The sequence below is a fragment of the Furipterus horrens genome, unplaced genomic scaffold, assembly GCF_987537825.1.
Source record: "Furipterus horrens unplaced genomic scaffold, mFurHor1.1.pri manual_scaffold_12, whole genome shotgun sequence".
Classification (NCBI taxonomy): Eukaryota; Metazoa; Chordata; class Mammalia; order Chiroptera; family Furipteridae; genus Furipterus; species Furipterus horrens.
In genome coordinates, this window is record NW_028327182.1 from 76,534,190 (window position 1) to 76,558,198 (window position 24,009).

Sequence of the window (24,009 nt, forward strand, 5' to 3'; positions counted from 1 at the left end):
TTGATAGGTTTGCATTAAGGCTATAGATCACTCTGGGTAATTTGACATCTTCATATATAGTCTTTCAATGCATAATCATGGGATATGTTCAATTTATTTTTCTTCTTTAATTTCAGCAACATTTTGTGGGTTTTATTGTACAGGTTTTTGTTGCTTTAATTTATTTTAATCTTAATTTTTGATATTATGGAATATGGAATTGTTTAGTTAATTTCTTTTTGGAATTTTTTCTTGCTAATATATAGAAGTACAACTGATTTTTACATGTTAATTTTGTGTCCCAAAACTTAGCTAAATTTATTAGTTCTAAAAGAGGTGTGTGTGTGTGTGTGTGTGTGTGTGTGTGTGTGTGACTTTAGGGTTTTTATACATAAAAGATCATAGTGACTGTGAATACAGATAATTTTACTTCTATTATTTCAATTTAGATTTATATTATTTCTTTTACTTGCCTATTGCTCTGACAACCAGGACTTCCAATACTGTGTTGAATAGAAGGAATGAAAGCTGGTATCCCTGTCTTGTTCCATATATAGAAGTAAAGCTTTCAGTCATTCACCATTGAGTATTATTTCAATTGTGTGTTTCTTTAGATGGCCTTTATTATATTCAGTACTTTCCTTCTACTTCTAGTAAGTTGAGCGTTTTTATTATTAAAAGGTATTGAATTTTGTGAAAAGTCTTTTCTGAGTCAATTAACATGAGTATGTAGTGAGGGTTTCTTTTTCCTTTTCATTCTGCTCTTTTGATGTAAGACATTGACTTATTTTTGTATTTTGAACCATCCTTGCATTTCAGGAATAAACCCCACTTGGTAATGGTGTATAATGCTGTTAATATGCTCTAGAATTCAGTTTTTTAGTATTTTGTTTGTTTTTTAAAAATTAATGTTCATAAGGGGTATTCATCTGTAGATTTCTTGAGGATTTTCATGTCTACATTTGTGAGGGATATTCTCAAATTTTTCTTTCTTGAAATGTCTTTGGATTGTTTTAGTATTAAGTCTCATAGAGTGATTCCAGAAGTATTTCCTACTCATATTTTTCTTGGGAAAGTCCATGATGCACTTTATAAATTGTTCAAAATTCTTGTGGAAATCACTAGTGAAGACATTTGCATTCAGGCTTTTAATGTGGGACATTTTCTGGTTGATAATTTTTATCCATTTTGTTGATGTTTTCAAAGAAGCAAATTTTATTTTTGTTGATACTTTTTAACATTTGTCTATTCTCTGTGTTATTATTTATGCTATAGTCCCTTTTATTTTTTTCCTTCTGTTTGCCTTATGTTTAGAATTATCCTTTTCTTCAAGTGTCTTAAGATGGAATGCGAGATTATTGATTTTAAATCTTTCTTTTTTCCTAATTTAAATATTTATAACTTTCTAAGTACTGTTTTCAAAGTTTCTTATGCATTTTTGTATCCCGTGTTTTCATTCCCATTCATCTCAAAGTATCATCTAATTTCCCAAGAGGTTTTTTTGATGATTTTGTTGTTTAGGAGTGTGTTAATTTGCAAGTTTTTGTATTTTCCTTATGTATTTTATTATTGATAATTAAATTCAATTTCATTATATTCAAGAACATAATTTGTATGACTTTAATTCTTTTTAGTTTATTTAGATTTTCTTGACCTCATGTATGATCTATCTTGGAGAATATTCAAATGAATGGAAAACAATAGGTATTCTGCTATTGTTGGATAGTGTTCTGTAGATATCTGTTATGTATTGGTTATTTGTAGCATTGTTCTAATTTTCTATTTCCTTACTGATAGCCTGTCTATTTGTTCTAGCTATTTTTGAAAAGTTGGCAAAAATCAACTATACCAGTACCTGGGTATGGTACTTTTACGAAAGTTCAAAATAGGTCATACTATTTCATTAACTGTAAGGTTCCTGGCTTTTGGCTACCATGGCACTGAGGAAGGATAAGAATATTCCCAATTAAAACATCACAGGTCCCTTTGTCCTATAGACTGTATTAGCCAGGATTTCACCAGAGAAACAAAATCTGTCAGAAATACAATTATAGAGGTTTCTTTCCTTTTATATGTACATGTAGTAATATATGAATATGTATATGTACAGCTATTTATCTACCTATCAAAAGTAAGGAATTGGCTTATGTGATTCTGAGGATAAAATATCTTTTCTGGGAGATACTAGACAGCTGAGACAAAGAAGAGGGAGAGCTCAAAGGTGATGTCCACCATCCTCCATCCACTCAGAGAACATTAGTAGGCTGTTAGGTGTATGCCAAACCAGATACCTTCACCACAGGCCAAAACTCCAGTACAACCAAAGAGGTTTCTTACTCAGAGAGACTGAGCATGTGCTTCAGTCTGCTGTCTTATCTGTTCAGTACCCTGGGGTGGTAGCCAGCCAAAAACTCTCTCTGATCATTACCATCCCATGACACCAAGGAATGCAAGTCCTCCTGGTCACCAGAGCCAGATGATTTAGGGGAAGCACCTGGGTAGCAGCCCCCATAAATGGAGCACACTCTGAAAACCAGGGTGCCATCTGAAAGATGTTGGTACTCTCGAGCTTGGCAGAGTGTGAACATGGAGAAAGCACCCACCCTCTGAGGTCTCGAAAGACTACAGTAAACCTTTAAGATGTGTGTTTTAGTATTTTTGTACTATGGTTATCTTACTCAATTATTTTAAAAAGATAGATGTTTTTATTTTACATTATTTCTTGGTGGCTTTTTAGATATAAAGACATACTTCTAGTTAAATATTTTTCACTATCTCCTTCTTTAATTTTTGCCTTTGAGGAGCTCTGTCTTCTTCAGTATAATTGCTTCTCTTTTATAGATATTACTATCATGTGTCTTTTTCTTCTGCTAGATACATGAACTGACAGACTAATTAATTAAATCAGAAACTGATATTTGTTAAGGCTAGAGTTTAGACAAGGCTCAGTCTACACCCAGTACACTCTTTATTTCTAGGGCGTAACTTTCCCAGGTTTTCAACTGAGAGGTGGTATATTTACTAAGATTCCTCTCACTGGCAGGTGTGCAGAAACTGCAGAAAAATCTGCATTGCTTTATGGAGGTCATCTGTTTATATTTCAATCTCCTGTTTTTTATATGTTTGGAAGGAGAAACAAACCTTGAGGTGGGGCTAACGTATATGTTGAGGCCCCTTGAGTCTCTAATTTTGTCTCTATAAATATGAAAGTTCTCCAACTTTGGCTTATTTTATGTCCACTGGCAATCACCTGCTTCTCTTGTTAAGCTTACAATTTTGACTTCTCACCCATATTAGGTCTGCAAATGGCCTCTGGACAATATCAGTTGCAAATTTTCAGTTCACGACTGCCTCTAGGAGTTTCAGCTGATATCTCGATGTGTCTATTGGGTCTCTTTTTCTGGTGTGTCATTTTTTTTTTAAGTATGACAATCCAGTGGTTAAATCTCTCAAATGATTTTGATTTAATCCTTCAACTAGATTAGAACTGATGGTGGAGGGTTATGATAAGTAAACTGCTCTTTAAATAGGTTGTATCTTATGAGAATTAAACACATTCTGTGTATGGATTGGGTAGTGAATGTGAAGATAAATCAATTTTGGCTTCAAGATTTTTTGATCTGAGGAAATTATGAAAAAAACCAAAATATTAGTTAAGTAGCTTGACTTGAAAAGACAGTTATGCAAATGCAGATTATTGACCAAGTCATTTTTTAAAGATTTTCTTAATTTATTTTCAGAGAAAAGGGAAGAGAGGAAGAAAGAGAGGGAAAGAAACATTGATGTGAGAGAGAAACATCAGTTGGCTGCCTCTCACATGTGCCTTGACTGGGAATCAAACCAGGGACCTTTCGGTTTGCAGGCTGGTGCTCAATGTACTGAGCCACACCAGCCAGGACCAAGACATTTATTTTTTAAAGTTTCTTAAGTGCTTATAGATATGTATTTCTAGACTTATTGAAAATTAAAAGATAAACTGCATATCATGTTTATATCTAAGGTATCTAGATAGTAAACAGGAATACTTTCAACTTCTAAATATTTCACTGAAGTTGTTTTGTGTGATCTTAAACCTAGTTTTTATTTTCAATTTATATTATAATGGTATTTTGTACAATATATTTAACCTGTTTTAAGGTGTTAAATGTATTTGTCAATTATTCTAAATTAATATAAGTTCAACATTACATTTTTTTCAGATGCAACTAAGGGTCCTCCAGAGTGTTTTCAGTTCCTTAATTCTTTGACTGACAGATCCGGGAACTGTGGCTCAGATGCTTCAGGATACATAAAGTGTAAACCTAAGTATGCCTTACAAAATATATCTGAGAAAGTCTATTTATTGCCTTAAATTTTGAAAATACCACCAGAGGAGTTTATATATAATAACAATATCACCTGGCCATGAAATAAGATTATTTTTAGTCAAATTATAAATGTCTGACATACAGAATGCTAATACTTCTTTTGCTCATATATCCAAATTAGCCCTTATACCTTTCCATAGACTGTTTAACTTACACATAAGTACATTAATTATCCATTAGTTATAAGGACTGTTGTTTTTTTATTTTGCTTGCTGTCACTTTAATTTTACAGAGCATGACCATTCTTATAGTGATTAAATGAAAACACATGAATTTTTATGATGCAAGAAGTAGTAAGACACTGTGTCTAAGAATATGTACTCTGCAGCCAGACATCATAGTTTCAAATTCTAACCACACTGCTTTTTTACTTGAGTGACACTGGATATATGTTTTATTTTTCTTATATATAAAATATAAATATCAACTTTACTAAATCATTAGTCTGGTGCCAGTGTGGAATTTAGATAGTCTATGAAAATTACTTGAATGGGAATGACATGTAGTATGCACATCAGAAAGTACATCTTAGTACTGTTATAAGTTGCTTTTATATAAACTCATACCCAGAATAAACAGAAGTTTGTTTCACAATTGCTAAAGCACATACTGACTAAAGGAAACCTTCTAACTATTGTGACTATATGTCCCTTTAAATGACTAGTAATTTTTATATTAGTTGCTAAAAGGCTTTTCTCTGATAATTGCAATATCTGGGCCATTTTGATATTGATATCTAGTGATTTATTTGCTCCTTGACTATGTCTAGCAATTTTTGACTTTATATTGGATACCATGAATAATATACAATGGAAACTTTGCATTCACTTATGTATTTCAGAAGGCTATCGTATTTTGATATAGAAGGTATTTAGCATAGCTAGACTCATAAAGAGTATCTCTTTGTAAGCAGCAGCTGAAAACAGTGTTCATTTATTTATGTCTCCTTAGATGCATTTTATGAATTCCCCGGAGTCTTCACTGTATATACTTAATTCAGTGGTCAGCCAAGATTAAGAGTGAAGTTTATATGCACATCTTAGGGCCCAATCCCTCTTAATTTTCGGTCACCAAATTGACATTTAGGCCCATCTTCTAATTCTGCCCTTTGATTAGTCAAGCTAATAAGATTGAATGTGTTCTCATGAATTTCTTAAAAGGCACAATGCAAAATATCTCATATGCAGTTTCCATTCTTAAGGCTCAATTACCATGTAATTCTTCCCTTTCTATTTACAATCCAAAGCCTTCCATGTGCATGAGTGCAGGTGTGTTTCTGTGTGTGTGTGTGTGTGTGTGTGTGTATGTGTGCGTTATATTAGAATTCTACCCCAATTGGAATCCACTTCAACCCACTTCGTAACTATTGAAATTATTTTTAGGTCAAGTTCTGTGTCAATGCCTTCCAGCCAAAGACCACCAGGAATGAACCTATCTATAGTTGAACAAGTTGGGTTTCTTACATCTTGCAGTCAGTGAGACTTGACTCTATGGGATACTTTGAAACATCATAGTTTCAGAGTTTTAGAGACTTGTTATAGAACTTGAGCTTATGTTAAGTGATTTTCAGTAGGGTTTTAGGAAGTGGATCTTTGCTCTGAATTGGATGTCTTTAGAAAACGAAAGTGATTCTGTGATCGGATATCTTATAAATCTTATATACGAAGAACAAAAACTAGAGTGATACTGAAACTGTAATTGGTAATAAAACAACAGTCACTCCTATTAGCTGGATGAGAGGGATTTTTGGTAATTTTATTGCTTGGACAATGTATATTTCTTGTCTCCCTATTTTCAGACATGATCCGCCGTGGTCACAGAATGACTTTACCTAAAGTTAATGTTCTTATAATTGCCTTTGTTCAACAGGTAAGCACCATGGTCTAGCTATGAGTGCAAGTCAGCTTGTATCAACGTCAAGGCCTTGTTGTTAATATAATGATGACCTTCACCTGAATGTTAGAGGCTGCTTTCCTCTCTTTCATTTCCCTTTTTTGCCCAAAGGCACAAAAAGTCAGGTCATAGAAAATTGATTCCCATCCCCCCAAAAATTCCTCTAAGGTATCTAGATTTACCTCATTGCTAATATTTTACTGAGTGGGAGATTGTATAGAGAAAATGGTACATAGCTGGGCTGAAGTTAGTCACTCTTGCCCCTTTTGGTGCAGGATAATTTGTTGACATAGCAATGGATACATGATAGCCTTTAAGATCCTAAACAATTTATGGGCCAAATAAAATTTCTGTGATGTAACATATGCTATAAGCAGATGCTCACAATAATCCATCAGACATAAATTTGAAGATATCCATTTTGTTAAAATATTGCATATACCTTACATGACGTACATAGCGATAACTCCATTGTATATAATTTGTTTACTTTTCTTTATTAATGTGACTTTGACCCTTGAACGCTTAATTTTAAAATTATTTAAATAAAGGTAAATAGATATTAAATTTAGATTAGTAAATATTTAAGAGTACAGATAAATTTAACAGGTTAAATGCATTTAAACAGTTTATTGTTCATATTTTTAATTAGAGAAGATGTAGTTTCCTACCTACCATATATGTAGTTAGAGATTCTTTGCTTTAACTCTTTATCCATGTGTCTTGCAAAAGAAAGCTACCCTTTTGGATTCTAGTTACTTGTATATGAAATGGGATTAATAATATTTTCTCTTCCTATTTCATAGGACTTTTTTTTTCTTTGTCGATATATTATTATTGTTTAATGTAAAAACTCTTAACAGGCAGCTACTGCTGCCTTCCATGCGTGAGGCTATGGAGGCACTGAGAGTGCTTCTTTTCTTGATCATCTCTGCTCAGAGTGCAGGGCAACCAACTGTGATACATCAAGGGCATGCTGACCTAAAAAGTTTACTTGTTATTCTCACGGGACTTTTTAAATAATTCAATTTTCATTTTAAACACCTGAGAACACTACTGTTTTACCCTTACAGAGTTTTGTTTAAAGTCTAAATATAAACATAGCGTTCTAATGATAGAATGTATATAAACTCCTTTGAGTCATCTCTCTTTGTTTTTCTTGAATTTATTTTTTTAATTTACATAAACTAATGATTAAACATAATTTAGGTGAAGAACTTGATTAATATTTCCATCATACAAGTATATTTTCTCCAATTTCTGTGTTCTTATCTCAACAATGATAGATGTATGTAGTAGTCCCAAACATTTCATGTAAACTGATTCTTATGGTATGCATTTTTGGTATGTTATACTTGATATACCTAGAATAATTTTTGAGATTCAAATAGATTGCTCTCAATTAACATTTTATATTTTTGTTGCCAAATAATTCTAAATATCATGGAAAATGATATGTACAATGCAAGTATCACAATATTTTATTCTTCACTTATTTATGATCAATTATGTGGTGAATTGTTTTGAGAAATTATAAATAGAGCTGCTATAAACCTTCAAAGAAGGTTAGGTTTTTATGATGAGATATAGTTTTATTTATGTTGGGTAGATAGATACATAGGATTATTTCGATGAGTTTTATCTTTGTATCATTTTATTCTGAACTAATTGTAGTTTTACCAGAAGTTGCAAAAATATACAGAGAATACATAGGCTCCCTATACCCTTTAGTGGGTTCCCCCAAATGGTAACACCTTATTATATTTATCTGTAGTACAATATCAAAACCAGGAAATTGGAACCAGGAAGTTCATAGATAGACCTTACTCTTTAGATTTAATCAGATGGACTTGCATTGGTGTGGTCTGACTTGCCATCTTAACAATACTGAGTTTTCAATTGATAAATGTTTCCTGTTGGCCAAAAAAGTTCATTTGTATTTTTCCATAAGATGGCTCTAGTAGCGCTTAGTTTTCTTGAACTTCATTTGAAACAATTTTGTTACATTGTAATGTGACAGCTGTGTGCATTTTTTAAAAAACTTATCAAAACTGGTGAATTTTTGTGTAACCATTTTAATATTGAAGATGGAAGAAAGTAAGTGGCATTTTCAGCATATTATGCTTTATTATTTCAAGAAAGGTAAAAACAACTGAAACACACAAAAAAGACTTGTGCAGTGTATGGAGAAAGTGCTGTAACTGATAGAATGTGTCAAAAGTGGTTTATAAAGTTTCATGCTGGAGATTTCTCAAAGGGCGATACTCCATGGTTGGGTAGACAAGGTGAGGTTGGTAGTGATCAAATCAAGACATTAATTGAGAACAATCAATGTTATACCATGTGGAAGATAGCCAACATGTTCAAAATGTCCAAATTAATAAAGTTATTGGTGAAAATGAAAAATTGCTTTTATTTTATGGAAAAAAACCAAATGGACTTTTTGGCCAACCCAATAGAATGTCTCAGCTTATTTCAATATTCCTTTTCTTAAAAAAATTTTTAATTGATATTCTATGAGAGTTGTCGCCCTTTTTTCAGTCAGTTTTATTAGCTTTCAGTGTTCAAATGTTACATTGATTTTATTAAATATATTCTTAAACATTCTATTTTTGAAACTATTATAATGAATGATTTTCTAAATTTCATTTTCACATTGTTTATATTATTATAATAATAATGAAAATATAAATAACAATTTATATTGATCTTTTATATTGTGTGACCTTCCTAAACCTTTTTTTTGGTATGTGAATTTCTTGACATTTTCATGTCCATGATCATGTCAATGGCAAATAAAGTCTTAATTAATATCCTTTTTTAGTGAGGATGTCTTTAGTTGGTTTTTCTTGCTTGATTACACTGTACACATATTCATTAAAATTTTAAAATATAAGTGGAGAAAGAAGAGACACTTGCTCATCTCTAATTTTATGAGAAAAATTCAGCATTCCACCATTAAGGTTATTGGTAGCTATAGATTTTTTTGTTGATATCCTTTCTCTGATTGAGAAAGTTTCTCTGTATTCCTTCTTGGATGCAAATTCTTAATCTTTAATGGCATTTTTCAATGTTTTTCATTTATCTATTGACATGACTCTATGGTTTTTGTCCATTATTCTATTAATATAGTATGTTACATTAATTTCTTTTCAGATGTTAAACCACCTGGAGTCATATTTTCATTTTTCACTCTGACAATGTCAGGATTTTAAATGGTTATTTAGACTATGACTAATGGTATGGTTGGACTCATATCTGCTATATTTAAATAATGATATATAACACAGTAATATTCTGCCTTCACATAACAGTTTACTGCTTCTTGTGTAGTACTGGTTTACTATTATCTCAATTCTTTCCATCAAGTCCCTTGTAACATTGCTGTTATTCATTTTACTTGCACATATGCTATAAATATTCAATATAGTCTTTGTATTATTGCTTTAAGTAAACAGTTATATTTTACTTTAGTTAATAAGAAAATTAAAACTTATTATTTTATTTATTCATTTTCTGATACTCTTTAATTCTTTAAGTAGATCCAGTTTCTGACCTATATCATTTTTGTTCTGTTTGAAGAATTCCATTAACATTTCTTGCAAATCAGATCTGCTGGCAAATAATTCAATTAATTTTTGTTTGAGAAAATCTTCATTTCTCATAACTTTGGGAGGATAATTTCACTGGGAAAAAAATTTTGAGATAGCTTTTATTTTTCTTTTAACATTTGAAAATTTTCTACACTCTCTTCTAAATTGCATGTTTTATTTTAATAAAAAATCTACTGTGATACTGTAATTCTTATCCTTGTTTCTCTGAAAAGTGTGTCCCCAACCTAGTTCGCCTTTAAGATTTTCTCATTGACTTTAGCTTTCTTCTGTTTAAAGGTGATATTTTTGTGGATGGTTTTTGTTTTAGTGTTTACCCTACTTGGTGTTCTCTGTGTCTCTTGCATTAGTGGCTTTTTAGTTTTCAATAACGTTGGAGAAATTTTGACCATAATTTTTTCAAATATTTCTTCTGCTCCATTTTATTTCTTCTTCTTTTGCTGTTCTTAATAAAATAATGTTACACTTTTTGATATTGTTGCATAGTTCTTGGATTTTCTGTTCTGTTTTCTTTTTTCCATTACTTTTATAAATCATATTTATTTATTTTTTCTATTAAAGTTGTCCCACTTCTTTCCCCATCCCTTCTCCCCCAGTCAATCCCCACCCCATTGTCCATGTCCATGGGTCGTTCCTACTAGTTCCTTGACCAGACCCTTTCATTTTTTATTGTTATTCTATTACTGTTGTCTCAACTTTCCCCCCTTTACCCTCCTCTGCCCATCCCACCCTCAGCTCCCACAGTCAATTCCCACACTATTGTTCATGTCTGTGGGTCATTCTTACATGTTCTGTGACTAGTCCCTCCTCCTTCTCTCCACCATTATCCCTCTTACCCCTCCCCTCTGGTCACTTTCAGTCTGATCCATGTTTCCTTGTCTGTGGTTCTATTTTGTTCATTAGTTTATTTTGTTCATTAGATTCCTGTTATCAGTGAGATCATATGGTCTGTCTCTCACTGACTGGCTTATTTCACTAAACATATTACTCTCTAGTTCCATCCATGTTGTCTTAAAAGGTGAGAGTCCTTTCTTTCTTTCTGCTGCTTAATATTCCACTGTGTAAATGTACCACAGGTTTTTGGTTCACTCACTTACTGATGAGCACTTAGGCTGCTTCTAGCACTTGGCTATTGTAAATAGCACCACTATAAACATAGGGGTGCATAAGTTCTTTTTAACTGTATTTTACTTATGGAAATTTCTATTGACCCATCACTGAGTTCACTGAGTCTTTCTTCTCCTATTTTAATTGTTATTGATAAGCCCTTGAAAACTATTCATTTCTGTTACTTTTGTTTCTTGCTATCCTTTCCTTTTGTTTCTAAACTGTCCTCTGATACAGTCCTTCCACCTGGATATTAAGCCTTTGTTAGGAAGAAGGGCCTCAGAAAGTTTCACCATGGTTACTCTTCTCTTTCCCCTGCAAAGTCTACTTGGAGGGCTTTTTTAGATAGGGTTCTTGATAGGATTCCTGGGTTTCCCCAGGAAAAATATAGTAATGCCTTATGGTTGTGCTCCCCAGGAGTTTCTCATTCTCATGTTATTCCACTTTCAGGTTCCAGAAATCTGTCAAAATTTGTATTTAAGTATTTTTGATGGCTTATGTAGTTCAGTGGCTTCTGCTCCAGGTAAGCAAATGGAAGTTGCTACATTTATTGATTCTGCATGCATTAGGTTTCTAGATGCATGCCAGTAGTTTTCTCTGCACTCTCAGTTCGCCTGTAGGTCCAAGAAAAGCCATTGATACAAGTTTGTTCAGCTTTTTCTTGTAATGACAAGATAAGTGACTTGCAAACTTTTTTCTGGAGCTCTGATACTATTTTTAACAGCTTTATAAAGATATCAATCACTTTGCTAAAAATAATCAATCCACGTAAGAGGATATTTTACTCATTTTGTGATAAATTTATAGAAGTACAAAAAAACATTAAAATCCAGAATCATTTTGAATTTTCCTCTGTCACATTTGGAATTAATCCTTACTCCTGACCCCAGCACCAAGCAACCAGTAAACTTCTTTGTCTATGATTTTCTTTTTCTGGAAATTTTACATATGAAAAATCACACAATATGTAGTGTTTTTTCTTGGTCTGGTTTATTTTACTCATCATAATGTGTTTAAGGTTCATCTATTTTATAGCATATATAGCAATAGTTCATAATGTTCACTGCTGAATAATATAGTATGGTGTGAATATAAACATTTTGTTTAATCATTTGTTTAATCATAATCAACTAGTAGGTATTCACAGTACTCCTAATTTTGGACTATTAAAAATAATGCTACTGTGAACATTATTGTACAGTCTTTGTTTGCTTGTTTGTTCTGTAAAGACATGTATTTGTTGCTCTTAGGATATAACAAATGACAAAGGTTCAAGTGTCTGTGTAGACACAAATTTTTAAATTATATTTTATTGATTATACTATTACAGTTGTCCCATTTTCCACTTAGCCCCCCTCCATGCAGCACCCCCCTACTCCAGGCAATCACCACACCATTGTTCATGTCCATGGGTCATGCATATAAGTTCTCTGGCTGATCCATTTCCTATACTGTACTTTACATTCCCATGGCCATTCTGTAACCCCCTATTTGTACTTTTTAAAAATTGTTAATCTATTACAGTTGTCCCATTTTTTCCCTGTTACTCTCCCCTGTCCTGCCCACCTCCACTTCTCCCACAGTCTATCCCCACCCTATTATTCATGTCCATTAGTCATTTATACTAGTTCCTTGACAAGCTCTTTCCCTTTCTTTTCCTCCTTCTCCCCCTTCCTCAACCCATATGGTCAGTGTCAGTCTGACTCTTGTATTTGTACTTCTTAATCCCCTCACCTCTTCACCCATCCCCCCCTACCCCAATCTGGCAACCATCAAAACACTCTCCATATCCACGATTCTGTCTCCATTCTTCTTGTTTGCTTCTTTTGGTTTTTTTTTTTAGATTCAATTGTTGATAAATATGTATTTATTGTCACTTTATTGTTCATAGTTTTGATATTTTTTCTTCAATACGTCCCTTTAACATTTTATATAATAATGATTTCATGATGATGAACTTCTTTAGTTTATATTCTATAAATTACAATCTTTTAGATATTAATCTAATTCTGCATTCCAGGTTAATTCCCACTTAGTCATGGTATAAAACATTTTTATATATTTCTAGATTTGGTTTGCTAATATTTTGTTAAGGCTTTATGCATCTATGCTTATTATATAGTGATGACTTTGCTTGTATTTGATATAAGTTTAATACCTGCCTCACAAAATGAGTTGGAAAGTGCTTTACCCTTATCGTTTTCTATAAAGTTTGTTAGAATTAGTATAGAATTCATCACTGAAGCCATCTGGCATTGTATGTGTGTGAGTGTATGAGATGACTCTGTTTGTAAATTAGGGAGCACATTTAGATGGAGGCAAATATAAAGTTTCCTCTGCTGTTTCTTCTAAATCAATCTTTCACATGTACCCTCAACACGTGCACATAGCCTTCCAGTCAACCAGGAATGTGGTGTAAGGGAAGACTATCACCACCGTTTAGGGAGCTCTCATTTTTAGGGTTATGCTTAAACTCTGGCTTGATCCCAATTGGAACCTCAATCTCAGGCAAAAATTGATTCCGATTTTACATCGATTCCCTATTAGGTTTGCTATGTTTACTCAAAATGCTGCTAAATGAGATTTTTTTTCTGTCCTCTGCACCAAATCAAGAGCAACCCCTCTGCTATTAAATTTATTGGTTTGCATGGCCAAGAGTGCCCTGTTAAAGTGACAGCATCCACAGAGCTAAGAGAGGCCATGGAAACAGACTCAGGCACTTGATTTTATAGCAGCTTTTCATAAATGCTTCTCAATTTGTCGTTTGCTTTTAACCAGTTTTCACAGCCCTGAAATGGTTGTTTGGACAAATTTCCCATTTTATACTTTTTCGAGGGGAAGATGATTTAACCTATGTTTTTTCTCTCCCAGTCCCCTCACTTAGATTTATCTACACAATTTTCTTTATTTTTTGTCAAATTTATCACAAAACCTAGCAATGGCACATGATAAACACCCTCAACTAACTAAGAATGAAAAGTAAACTTTATAATCATATAAAAAATAAATATATTTTATACTTACACAAGTTATATATCTAGGATCAATTTCTTAAATGGGAAGAACTCAGTATATAGTTTACACCAGTACTTCTAGTGACAACTTTTCTAAATTATTGTCTGAAAATGCCACATTTCATTTCAAAATATATTTTTATGCATATAGAACGGGAAAACAATAGACATTTTATATCACCTCTGAATCTGTCATTTAATAATCTTCTGGTTTCCATTATTTCTGTTGGAAAGTCCATCACAAGCTGTATTATTGTTTGTTTGTTATTAATGCTTTTTAAATTTTCTGGTTACTTTTATGATTTGAGGGGCATTTACAGTGCTGTCATTATGATGTATTTAGTAGTTTTATACTGATTTTATTGCATATAATATTTTTTGAGTCTGGGTCTCAAAAGTCTTGACCATTATGCCAACAGTAGGTATTGTATTTTAAAAACTGAAAAGGAAATCAAGTAAGACTGATAATTAGATAAACTTTACTAAATTTTTAGGATAGAATAAACTGGAAATTGATTATGTCTAAGAATTTTTTAAAAGTAATCATTACAAAAAAGCTTTCAGGCTAACTAAGAAGTAATTCATAATATTAAAGCATTCGGTTATTATTAACAATACAGTCAAAGCCCTCATTTTTTTTTTTGGAGTTTCATAATTAATTGTATACATCTCTTTACTCAACTTTAATGCATTATTGTCTTTGCTTTAGATATTATTCTAATATTTTTCCCTGTACTTAAAACTGATGATTTTCATGTATTGGTAAATTATAGAGATCTGCTGTGTGGAAGATTAATATGTAAATATGAACAACAAAATGTACTTTTTATTAAAAATGCCACTGTTACGTATAGTAATATAAATGGACACATCTGCCTCTCATTGGAATATTCAAGTACTCATGTGGAGAGCCAGAAGATGTGGGTAAGAGATGGAACTGTTTGTGGTGAAAATAAGGTATGTAGTCTTTTATTCCCAAATGACTGTCTAATTTATGCTCTAATTTTAAATGCCTGCTTAGTATTTTCCTCATAATTTAAATGCACATTCAATTTCAAAAATAAGAAAATAGAAAACTTTTAAATAAAAACTTTAAAAAGAAAAGAATAATCTGCATTCATGCATAGATAATATCACCATGAATATTATATTGGCTTTTTTTTCATAGAAACAATGTATAATCACTGACTTGAAAGTCATGTTGATCATTTGCTGTATTTTGTTAAATTATATTACACAGAATATGTAATGTCATGAATTATTCTTATTATATAATTACTTTAAAATAGTTGTTATATAATATGCATCCATTTTAGTGATGAAAATAATAAAATACATAGAGTAAAGCAAAAATTAATCTAAGGTACATTGTCACAAGAAATTCCAAAAGTCCTTTCATTAACAAAGATCTAGCAAGAGATATTGGATCCTATCCATATAGTTTTAATTTGTAATAGATATTAGTGACAGAGTATTAAAAAGTTGAAAATATTACCACCTACATGTACACAGTTAATCCTCAAAGGACTCTAACAAGGATTTGCCAAGATCTGTTATGTAAAGTCTTGATCTTGAAGTTCAAGTAGAAATTATAAGCATAAAAACTGATGTAACAGTATTTTGTCTAAATAAATCAACAAAAATACTCATTAAAATATTTCAAGAAGATTAGAGTAGACAATATCAATGCATGATTCTGAAAGAACAACTGAAGGAGTCTTAGAGGAATATGATGGAAACAAGAAATCTCAGGTAATTGTCATCATTCTCACTAACTCGCATGCCCTCTATGGCTGACCACAAGAAAACATGTGAGGAACATGACTTCACCATTGAAAATAGAAACGGTAACTATGAACACTCCAACACTTCTGTCGTTTTTTTTTCCTCCTTAAGTAAAAAATGTAAAAGATTACAGCATGAAAAGATCTATAAAATGTGAGCAAGGTACTAGTATTTATTTGCCTCTTCTTCCAAAATGGAAAAAAGGAACTAATTTTAAGTTGCTAAAAACATAAACCATTTGTGTGCTCAAAAAGAATATAAACCTGAAGATAAATAAAAATCAGAATATCACACTATTGATGAAAGTAAAGCAGATTGTCGGAAGTGACCTGGCTGAGCCTGAAAAACCACAGTAATCTTGTTAAGTAGAATCCCAACCCTGACTGGTGTGGCTCAGTTGGTTGGGCATTGCCTCGCAATTGTGAAAGGCCATGGGTTTGATCAGCTCATAAGATTCATGTTTCTCTCACCAATGTTTCTTTCCCTCTATCAATCCCCTCCCATCAAATTAAAAATAAACTAGTAAAATCTTTTAAAAAATAAATAGTCATAATCGATTTTAATGGTCAAACATGTACAGCATTAAAAACTGTGTTCCTTGAGGAGTCCCTTTTACTTTCTATTTTAATTTTTTATTATAATGAATGCATTTAAAATGTTTCAAAAGATTTATGTCTAAATTTATTTGAATTATCTTGTGTTTTATTCATGTTTAATTTCTTTATCATATTAAATAAATATTCCAATTTGCCCCCACGATTTCAGCCATGGAAAACAAGCATATTCATTCAAATTATATATTCCGCACGTACTAAAGAATTTAATACATAATTTTTCAGGATGCCCTGGTCTGATGGGGATAACAATAGATACAGTTAATCTTCAAACAACACACGTTTGACCTTACACTTATATGTGGATTTTTTTCAATAAATACTGTCAGCTCTTCATATCCATGGGTTTCCCATCTCCAGATTCAACTAATGATGGATTGAAAACAGTGTTTTTGAACAGCTGGGAAACTGCAGATGTGGAGGGCTGAAGGTATGCATTGTTCTATACTATTTTATATAAGAAACTTGAGTATCAGTTGATTTTGGTATCCATACAGATTTTAGAACTAATCCTCTGTGGCTACCAAAGGGCAACTGTAGTTGAGTTTGGGGGAGTTTAAAGTTACACACTAATTTTCAACTGCAAGTGGGTCAGTACCTCCACACCTGAGTTGTTCGAGGATGAACTGTATTGCTCCTGCCACGTGAGTTTAATGATGTTGCTTCTTATCCTCATGTATAAGGTGCTGAATATAAAATACTATTTTTGTGGTAAAACATGCATAACATGAAATTTAGTACTTTAACCATTCTTAAGTGTACAGTCCAGGGACACAAATATATTTGTATTTTTGTGCAACCATCATCACTGTATTTCTCCAGAAAATTTTTGTCATCCCAAATAGAAACTCTGTACACATTAAACTATAACTTCCTAGTGACCCCTTTCCATGGCCCCTGATAATCACTATTTTACTTTCTGTCTCTATAAATTTCAATATCCAAGATACCTCATACAAGTGAAATCATATGCTATTTGTCCTTTTGAATCTGGTTTATTTTACCTGGTGTAATGTTTTCAAATTAATCCATGTTGTTGCACGTATCAAATTTTTTTTCTCTTTAAGGCTGAATAATATTCCACTGATATTTATACCATATCTTGTTCGTATATTTATTTGTCAATGGATAGCTGATTTATTTCCACATTTTGGCTGTTATAAATAATGTTGCTACTATCATTGGTGTACAAATTAATGTTCAGGTTCTTGTTTCAAATGTTTTGAATAAATACCTAGAGGTGAAATTGCTGGATCATATGACAAATTTTGAGAAGCTCCTACATGTTTTTTACTACTTCCTATCCCCACCATCAGTGCCCAAGAATTAAAATTTCTCCACATTCTCACCAATATTTATTCTTTGTTTTCTAATAGCTATTTTAATGGGTTAAAGTGGTACTTCATTATAATTTTTTATCTTTATTTCTCTAATGATTAGTGATATTGAGCATATCTCCATGTACTTATTAGACATTTACATTTCTGTCTATTCACATCCTGTGCCCATTTTTTAAAAAAATTTGAGTTATTTGGTTGTTGCTGAGTTATAGGAGTTCTTTATATATTCTAGGTATTAATAATCCTTAATTAGATATATGATTTTAAAATATTTTCTCTCATTCTATGGTATTTCTTTAACTTTGTTAATTGAGTCCTTTGATGCTCAAATTTTTTTCATTTAGTTGAAGTATAGTTTATTCTTTCTTCCTATGTCTTTTGTGTCATATCTATGAAATTATTGACAAATTCAATGTCAATTACCCTGTTTTCTCCTTGGAGTTTTATAGTTCAAGATCTTATGTTTAGGTCTAGGATCCATTTTGAGTTAATTTTCATATATGCTATAAATTAAAGGTCCAAATTTATTCTTTTGCATGTGAATATTTACTATTAGACTGATTATGAAAGGTTTTTTTTCTGGGTTCTTTTTTTTTCTCCACTGATTTGTACATCTGTCTTTATATGAGTATCACACTGCTTTGAATACTGTAGCTTTTATAGTAAGTTTGAAATCAATAATTGGGTCTCTATTTTTTAAAGATTGTTTTAGCTATTTTTAGTTCCTTAATATTCTATAATGAGTTTAGGATGTTTTTCTATTTCCATAAAAAACACTGGTATTTTATAGGACTTTGCTGAATCTGCAGGTTTCTTTGGGTTATACTGACCACTTGACAATATTAAGTCTTCAGTGCATGAACATGAGATATCTTTCTATTTGTTGTGTTTTCTTTAATATCTTTCAGCAAATTATTTTATAGTTTTCAGTGTACAAGTTTTTTTAATTCCTTGACTAAGTTTATTCATAAGTATTCATTTTGATGCTATTGTAAAGGGAACTGTTTACTTAATTTCTTTTTCAAAATGTACACTATTAGTATATAGAAATGCAACTGATTATGTTTCATAATAATAAAAAATTCACATACCTTAATTAAAAACATTTTATTATTAAAAATGCTAACCATCACCTGAGTCTTAAGCAAGTCATAATCTTTTTTACAGTAAAGGGTCTTCTCTTGATGTTGATGGCTGCTGACTGATTAGAATGATAATTTTTTAATTTTAGGATGGCTGTGACAATTTCTTAAAATAAGACAACAATGAAGATTCCTTCATCAATTGACTCTTCCTTTCATAAATAATTTCTTTGCATCATGTGATTCATTTTGATAACATTTTACCAACAGAATTTTTAAAAATGAAGTCAGTTCTCTTAAACCTTGCACTGCTTTATCAGCTAAGTTTATGTAACATTATAAATCCTTTGTTGTTACTTCAACAATTTTCACATCTTCACCCAGAGTAGATTTCATTTCAACCAACCACTTCCTTTGTTCATTCATAAGAAGCAACTCTTCATCTTTAAAATTTTATCATGAGATTGCAGCAATTCAGTCACATCTTCAGGCTCCATTTCTAATTCTAGTTCTATTATGTCTACCACCTCTGCACTTGCTCCCTTCACCGAAGTCTTGAATCCCTCAGTCATCCATGAAGGCTCTAATCAACTTCTTTCAAACTCCTGTTAATATTGATATTTTGACCTCTCTCCATAAATCACAAGTGTTCTTAATGGCAACTAAAATTGTAAATCATTTCCAGAAGGTTTTCAATTTACTTTGCCTAGATTCATCAGAGAAATCACTATTATAGTATCTATAGCAGAGAAGGAAAACTCTGACTCCAAAAAAACCTCCGCTGCCTTGCGGCATACCTCTTCAGGGGAAAGGCTAAGGGAGTAAACCCCGACAGAAAATCCGGAGCCGGAGTCCCTAAGGAGGTCTGACGTTGTAGTCAACACCGGCAACTCCTGCGGCGCACCTGAAGCCAAGCTGTATTGACTCCGTCTTTCCCTTGGACCCTTCAGCTGCGAAGAAAGGGGGGGTCTGCTGCATGGGCAACAGCAGACCCTCCATATCACCCTGCCCAGGCTCTGTAGCTTCAGCTTCACTGGAGAGGACACTCCAGCGTCATCGCAAGATGTCGATTCAACACGGGAGGAGACACATACCATGTCACTCCCGAGTCGGACTGCACAGCCATTCTCGGCGGTGCAGATAGACTCTTAAGAAGCTACACCATCGTCTCTCGAGACGGACGGCTGCCGACGAGTATCTATAGCCTTTCAAAATGTATTTCTTAAATAGTAAAACTTAAATGTGGGCTGCGAATGGAGGTTGTATTAACAAGCATAAAAAAAAAAAAAAACATTAACCTCATTGTACAGCTCCATCAGAGTTCTTGGTTGTTCTCATTGTCAATGAGAAGTAATTTTTTTTTTTTTTTGGTTTTTCAATTACTGTTGTCCAATTTTTCCCCCATTTCTCTTCCCCACCCAGCCCACCCCCTCTCCTGCAATCATATCCCTCCCCGTTGTCCATATCCATGAGTCATTTATACACGTTCTCTGACTAAACCCTTCCCTTACTTATCCCCCTTCTCTCCCTCCCCCCTCCCCCCTATTGACTGCTATTCTGCTCTTTGTTCTATTTAGTTCTTTTGTTTGTGTTGTTCTTTAGTTTCCTGTATTAGGTGACATCAAACTAAAGAGTTTCTGCTCAGCAAAAGAAAACATCAGCAAGATGAAAAGGAAACCAACCACATGGGAAAACATATTTGCCAATGGCATCACAGACAGGGGACTGATTTCCAAAATATATAAAGAGCTTATATGACTCAACATCAAGAAAACAAACAACCCAATTAAAAAATGGGCAAAGGACCTGAACAAACACTTCTCCGAAGAGGGCATACAGAAGGTCCATAGACACATGAAAAAACACTCAACATCACTAGCCATCAGAGAGATGCAAATAAAAACCACAATGAGATACCACCTCACACCAGTCAGAATGGCCATAATCAACAAATCAACAAACAACTTGTGCTGGAGAGGATGCGGAGAAACGGGAACCCTACTGCACTGTTGGTGGGAATGCAGACTGGTGCAGCCACTATGGAAAACAGTATGGAATTACCTCAAAAAACTAAAAATGGAACTGCCTTTTGAACCAGTGATTCCACTGCTAAGATTATACCCAAAAAATCCTAAAGCCCTCATTCAAAAGAACTTATGCACCCCTATGTTCATTGCAGCACTGTTAACAATAGCTAAGTGCTGGAAACAACCTAAGTGCCTATCAGTGGATGAGTGGATCAAAAAGCTGTGGTACATTTACACAATGGAATACTATGTAGCAGAAAGAAAGAAGGAACTCCTGCCATTTGCAACAACATGGATGGAACTAGAGAGAATTATGCTTAGTGAAGCAAGCCAGGCAAAGAAAGAAAAATACCATATGAGAAGTAATATTTTGAAAGAAATTTTTTTTCTAAGCAATGTCTCAGTATCTGGCTTAAATATTGAGTAAACCGTGTTGTAAACAGATATACTGTCATCAGGCTTTGTTGTTTCACTTATAGAGTAAAAATTAAATAAATTTAACATGATTTTTTATCACTCTAAGATTTTTAGAAAGGTGATTGAGCATTGCCTTCAAATTAAGAGCCACCAACTGCATTAGCCCCTAATATGAGAGTCAGACTGTTCTTTGAAGCTTTGAAACCAGGCATTGACTTTTTCTCCCTGGCTGTGAAAGTCCTAGATGACATCTTCCAATATAAGGCTGCTTCATTTATATTGAAAGTCTGTTGGTTAGTTTAGCCACCTTTATTAACTATCTTAGCTAGATCTTCCTGATAACTTGCTGCAGCTTCTACATCAGCACTTGTTGCTTCACCATGTACTTTGTTTTGATGTTATAGAAATGACTTATTTCCTTAACCCTCATTAACCAACCGCTTCTAGCTTCACACTTCTTTTTCTGTAGCTTTCTCACCTCTCTCAGCCTTCACAGAATTGAAGAGAGTTAGGGCCTTGCTCTAAATTAGGCTTTGGCTTAAGGGAATGTTGTGGCTTGTTTGACCTTTTATCCATACCACTAAAACGTTTCCCATGTTAGCAAGAAGACTTTATTGCTCTCTCGCCATTCATGTGGTCACTGCAATAGCACTTATAAATGCCTTCAAGAACTTTTCTTTTGCGCTCACAGCTTGGTTAACTCTTTGACACAAGAGGCCTAGCCTTTGGCCTGTCTCACCTTTTGATATGCCTTCCTCACAAGGCTTAATTATTTTTAGCTTTTGATATAAAGTGAGAGATGTGAGACTCTTCCTTTCACTTGACCATATAGACACCATCACAGGGTTATTAATTTGCTAAATTTAGATATTGTTGTGTCTCAGGGATTAAGGATGCTTGAGCAGAGGGAGTGAAATGGGGAAACAGCCAGTCCAGTAGAGCAGTTAGAACACACACAACATTTATCGATTATATTTACCATCTTATATGGGCATGGTTCCTGGAACTCCAAGACAATTGCAATGGTGACATCCAAGGCCACTGATCAAGGTCACCATAACAAATATAATAATATAAAGTTATGGGATATTGTGAAAATTACCAAAATGCGACTCAGAGACACAAAGTGAGCAAGTGCTTTTGGAAAGATGGTGCTGATAGACTTGTATAACACTCCATTGCTATGAATCTTCAATTTGTAAAAAAATAAAAAAAATATATATATATATGTATATATGTATATATATATGAATTCTGTAAAATGCAGTAGATAAGCACAATAAAATGAGGTAGGCCTGTATTGTATTTTTTCTGTATTGAAATTTGCTTTGATTGTGTATCTCTTTGTTGATATTCTCATGTCATTTTTCTGATTTTCTTTCATTCTTTATCCATGTCTTCATTTAGCTTCTTCAGCATTTAGTACAGTCATTTTAAAATAACATCTGTCACTTTGTTTTCTTCCTTTGAATGAGAAATGCTTTCATGTTTTACTCTATACTTTGTGGTTAAAAAACAAAAACAAAAACATCACTTCTCCTAGTGTTTCAGACTGGCTCTGTGCAGGGACAGTTCTTTACTAATTTGTTGAGTAGCCTTGAGCCTTGCAATCAGCCTAGGAGAAAACTTGTGGTCTTCTGATATCTTTTGGGATATACATCTTTCCAGAGCTTGTGTGAGGCTTTTATGATTTCCCACATTCATTGCTGTTTTTAAATGTCTTATTTTTCCAAATAGTCTCATGCAAACATTTCTTTGTGGCTTTAGATATTCTGTTGTACGTCTCCACACAAACTATCTTGCCCTAGGTGTCTGCAAAGTCTTAGTCTCTCTTCAGCTTTCTTTAGCAGTGTCTATTGCTTCTCTCCATATAAGATTTAAATTAGGTAAATTAATACAAGTCCCTCAGGAACTTCTCAGACCGGTTGTAATATTGAAAATATGGTCTCCTCCATTCCCATCAGTTTAAGGGGGGTTGGTGGTGGGGATTAAGAGCTCAGCTGCTGCTATTTTCAGACCAAGATTGTGCCATGCCAGGAAAGGAGTGGAGTAAAAGGGAGCAAAAAAGCCACAAATTGTCTCCTGTTTTGGCTTTCTCTTGATGGGGATTTGCTTGGTTGCCTTAGACCTTGGACTGCTCCCAGAGCTCCTACAGGTTTCCTTTCTTCCTCCCTTTTTTCCTTTCTTTTTTCCTCCCTCCCTTCCTTCCTTCCTTCCTTCCTTCTTTCCTTCTTTCCTTCATCTCTCTCCTCCCTTCCTCCCTCCTGTCCTCTCTCCCCTCCTTCCCTCCCTCTCTCCTTTTAAAAAATATTTCCAAGGAAGAACAGAACTTGGGGTTTCCTTAGTGCCACTATTTTGCTGATTTCACTCCCCAGATTATTTTTTTAGGATTAGGTAAAACTTGCTTATAAATATCACTGGTGTAGGGTGCCCATGATCATTTAAATCCTACATGTATGCTCACTGATGGCCACTGAAGTAATGCTGGCTTCGGTCTTTGATTCTATTAAGAAATCACATTGCTTCACATTTTCTGAGCCTAAAACTAACTTTTACTTTATCTCCAGTAACAACCATATATTTTTTTATAAAATAATATGCATGCCTTTTTTGTTGTTGTTTTAGTCATTATTTTAGGTTGTCCATTCAAGAAGGTTTCTGTAGTAACCTATTCTGGCCAAATGACAGAAATAAGAAGATGCACTATCTTTCTTATCTCATAGAAAATAAGAAAAATCTGTTACAGAGAGTTTGGTGAAGAACATAGTTTTCT

At 33.3% G+C, this 24,009-nt stretch overlaps 1 protein-coding gene across 1 annotated transcript in view; it reads left to right on the forward strand.

The window, feature by feature from the left end:
- The window catches only part of ADAM2 (ADAM metallopeptidase domain 2), a 99,108-nt gene that overhangs the window by 54,752 nt on the left and 20,347 nt on the right, over positions 1–24,009 (forward strand). The window contains exons 15-16 of the mRNA XM_090258219.1: positions 4,179–4,284; positions 14,745–14,928. Of these exons, the coding sequence (XP_090114345.1) occupies positions 4,179–4,284; positions 14,745–14,928 (290 nt within the window). The remainder of the gene's footprint in view (positions 1–4,178; positions 4,285–14,744; positions 14,929–24,009) is intronic.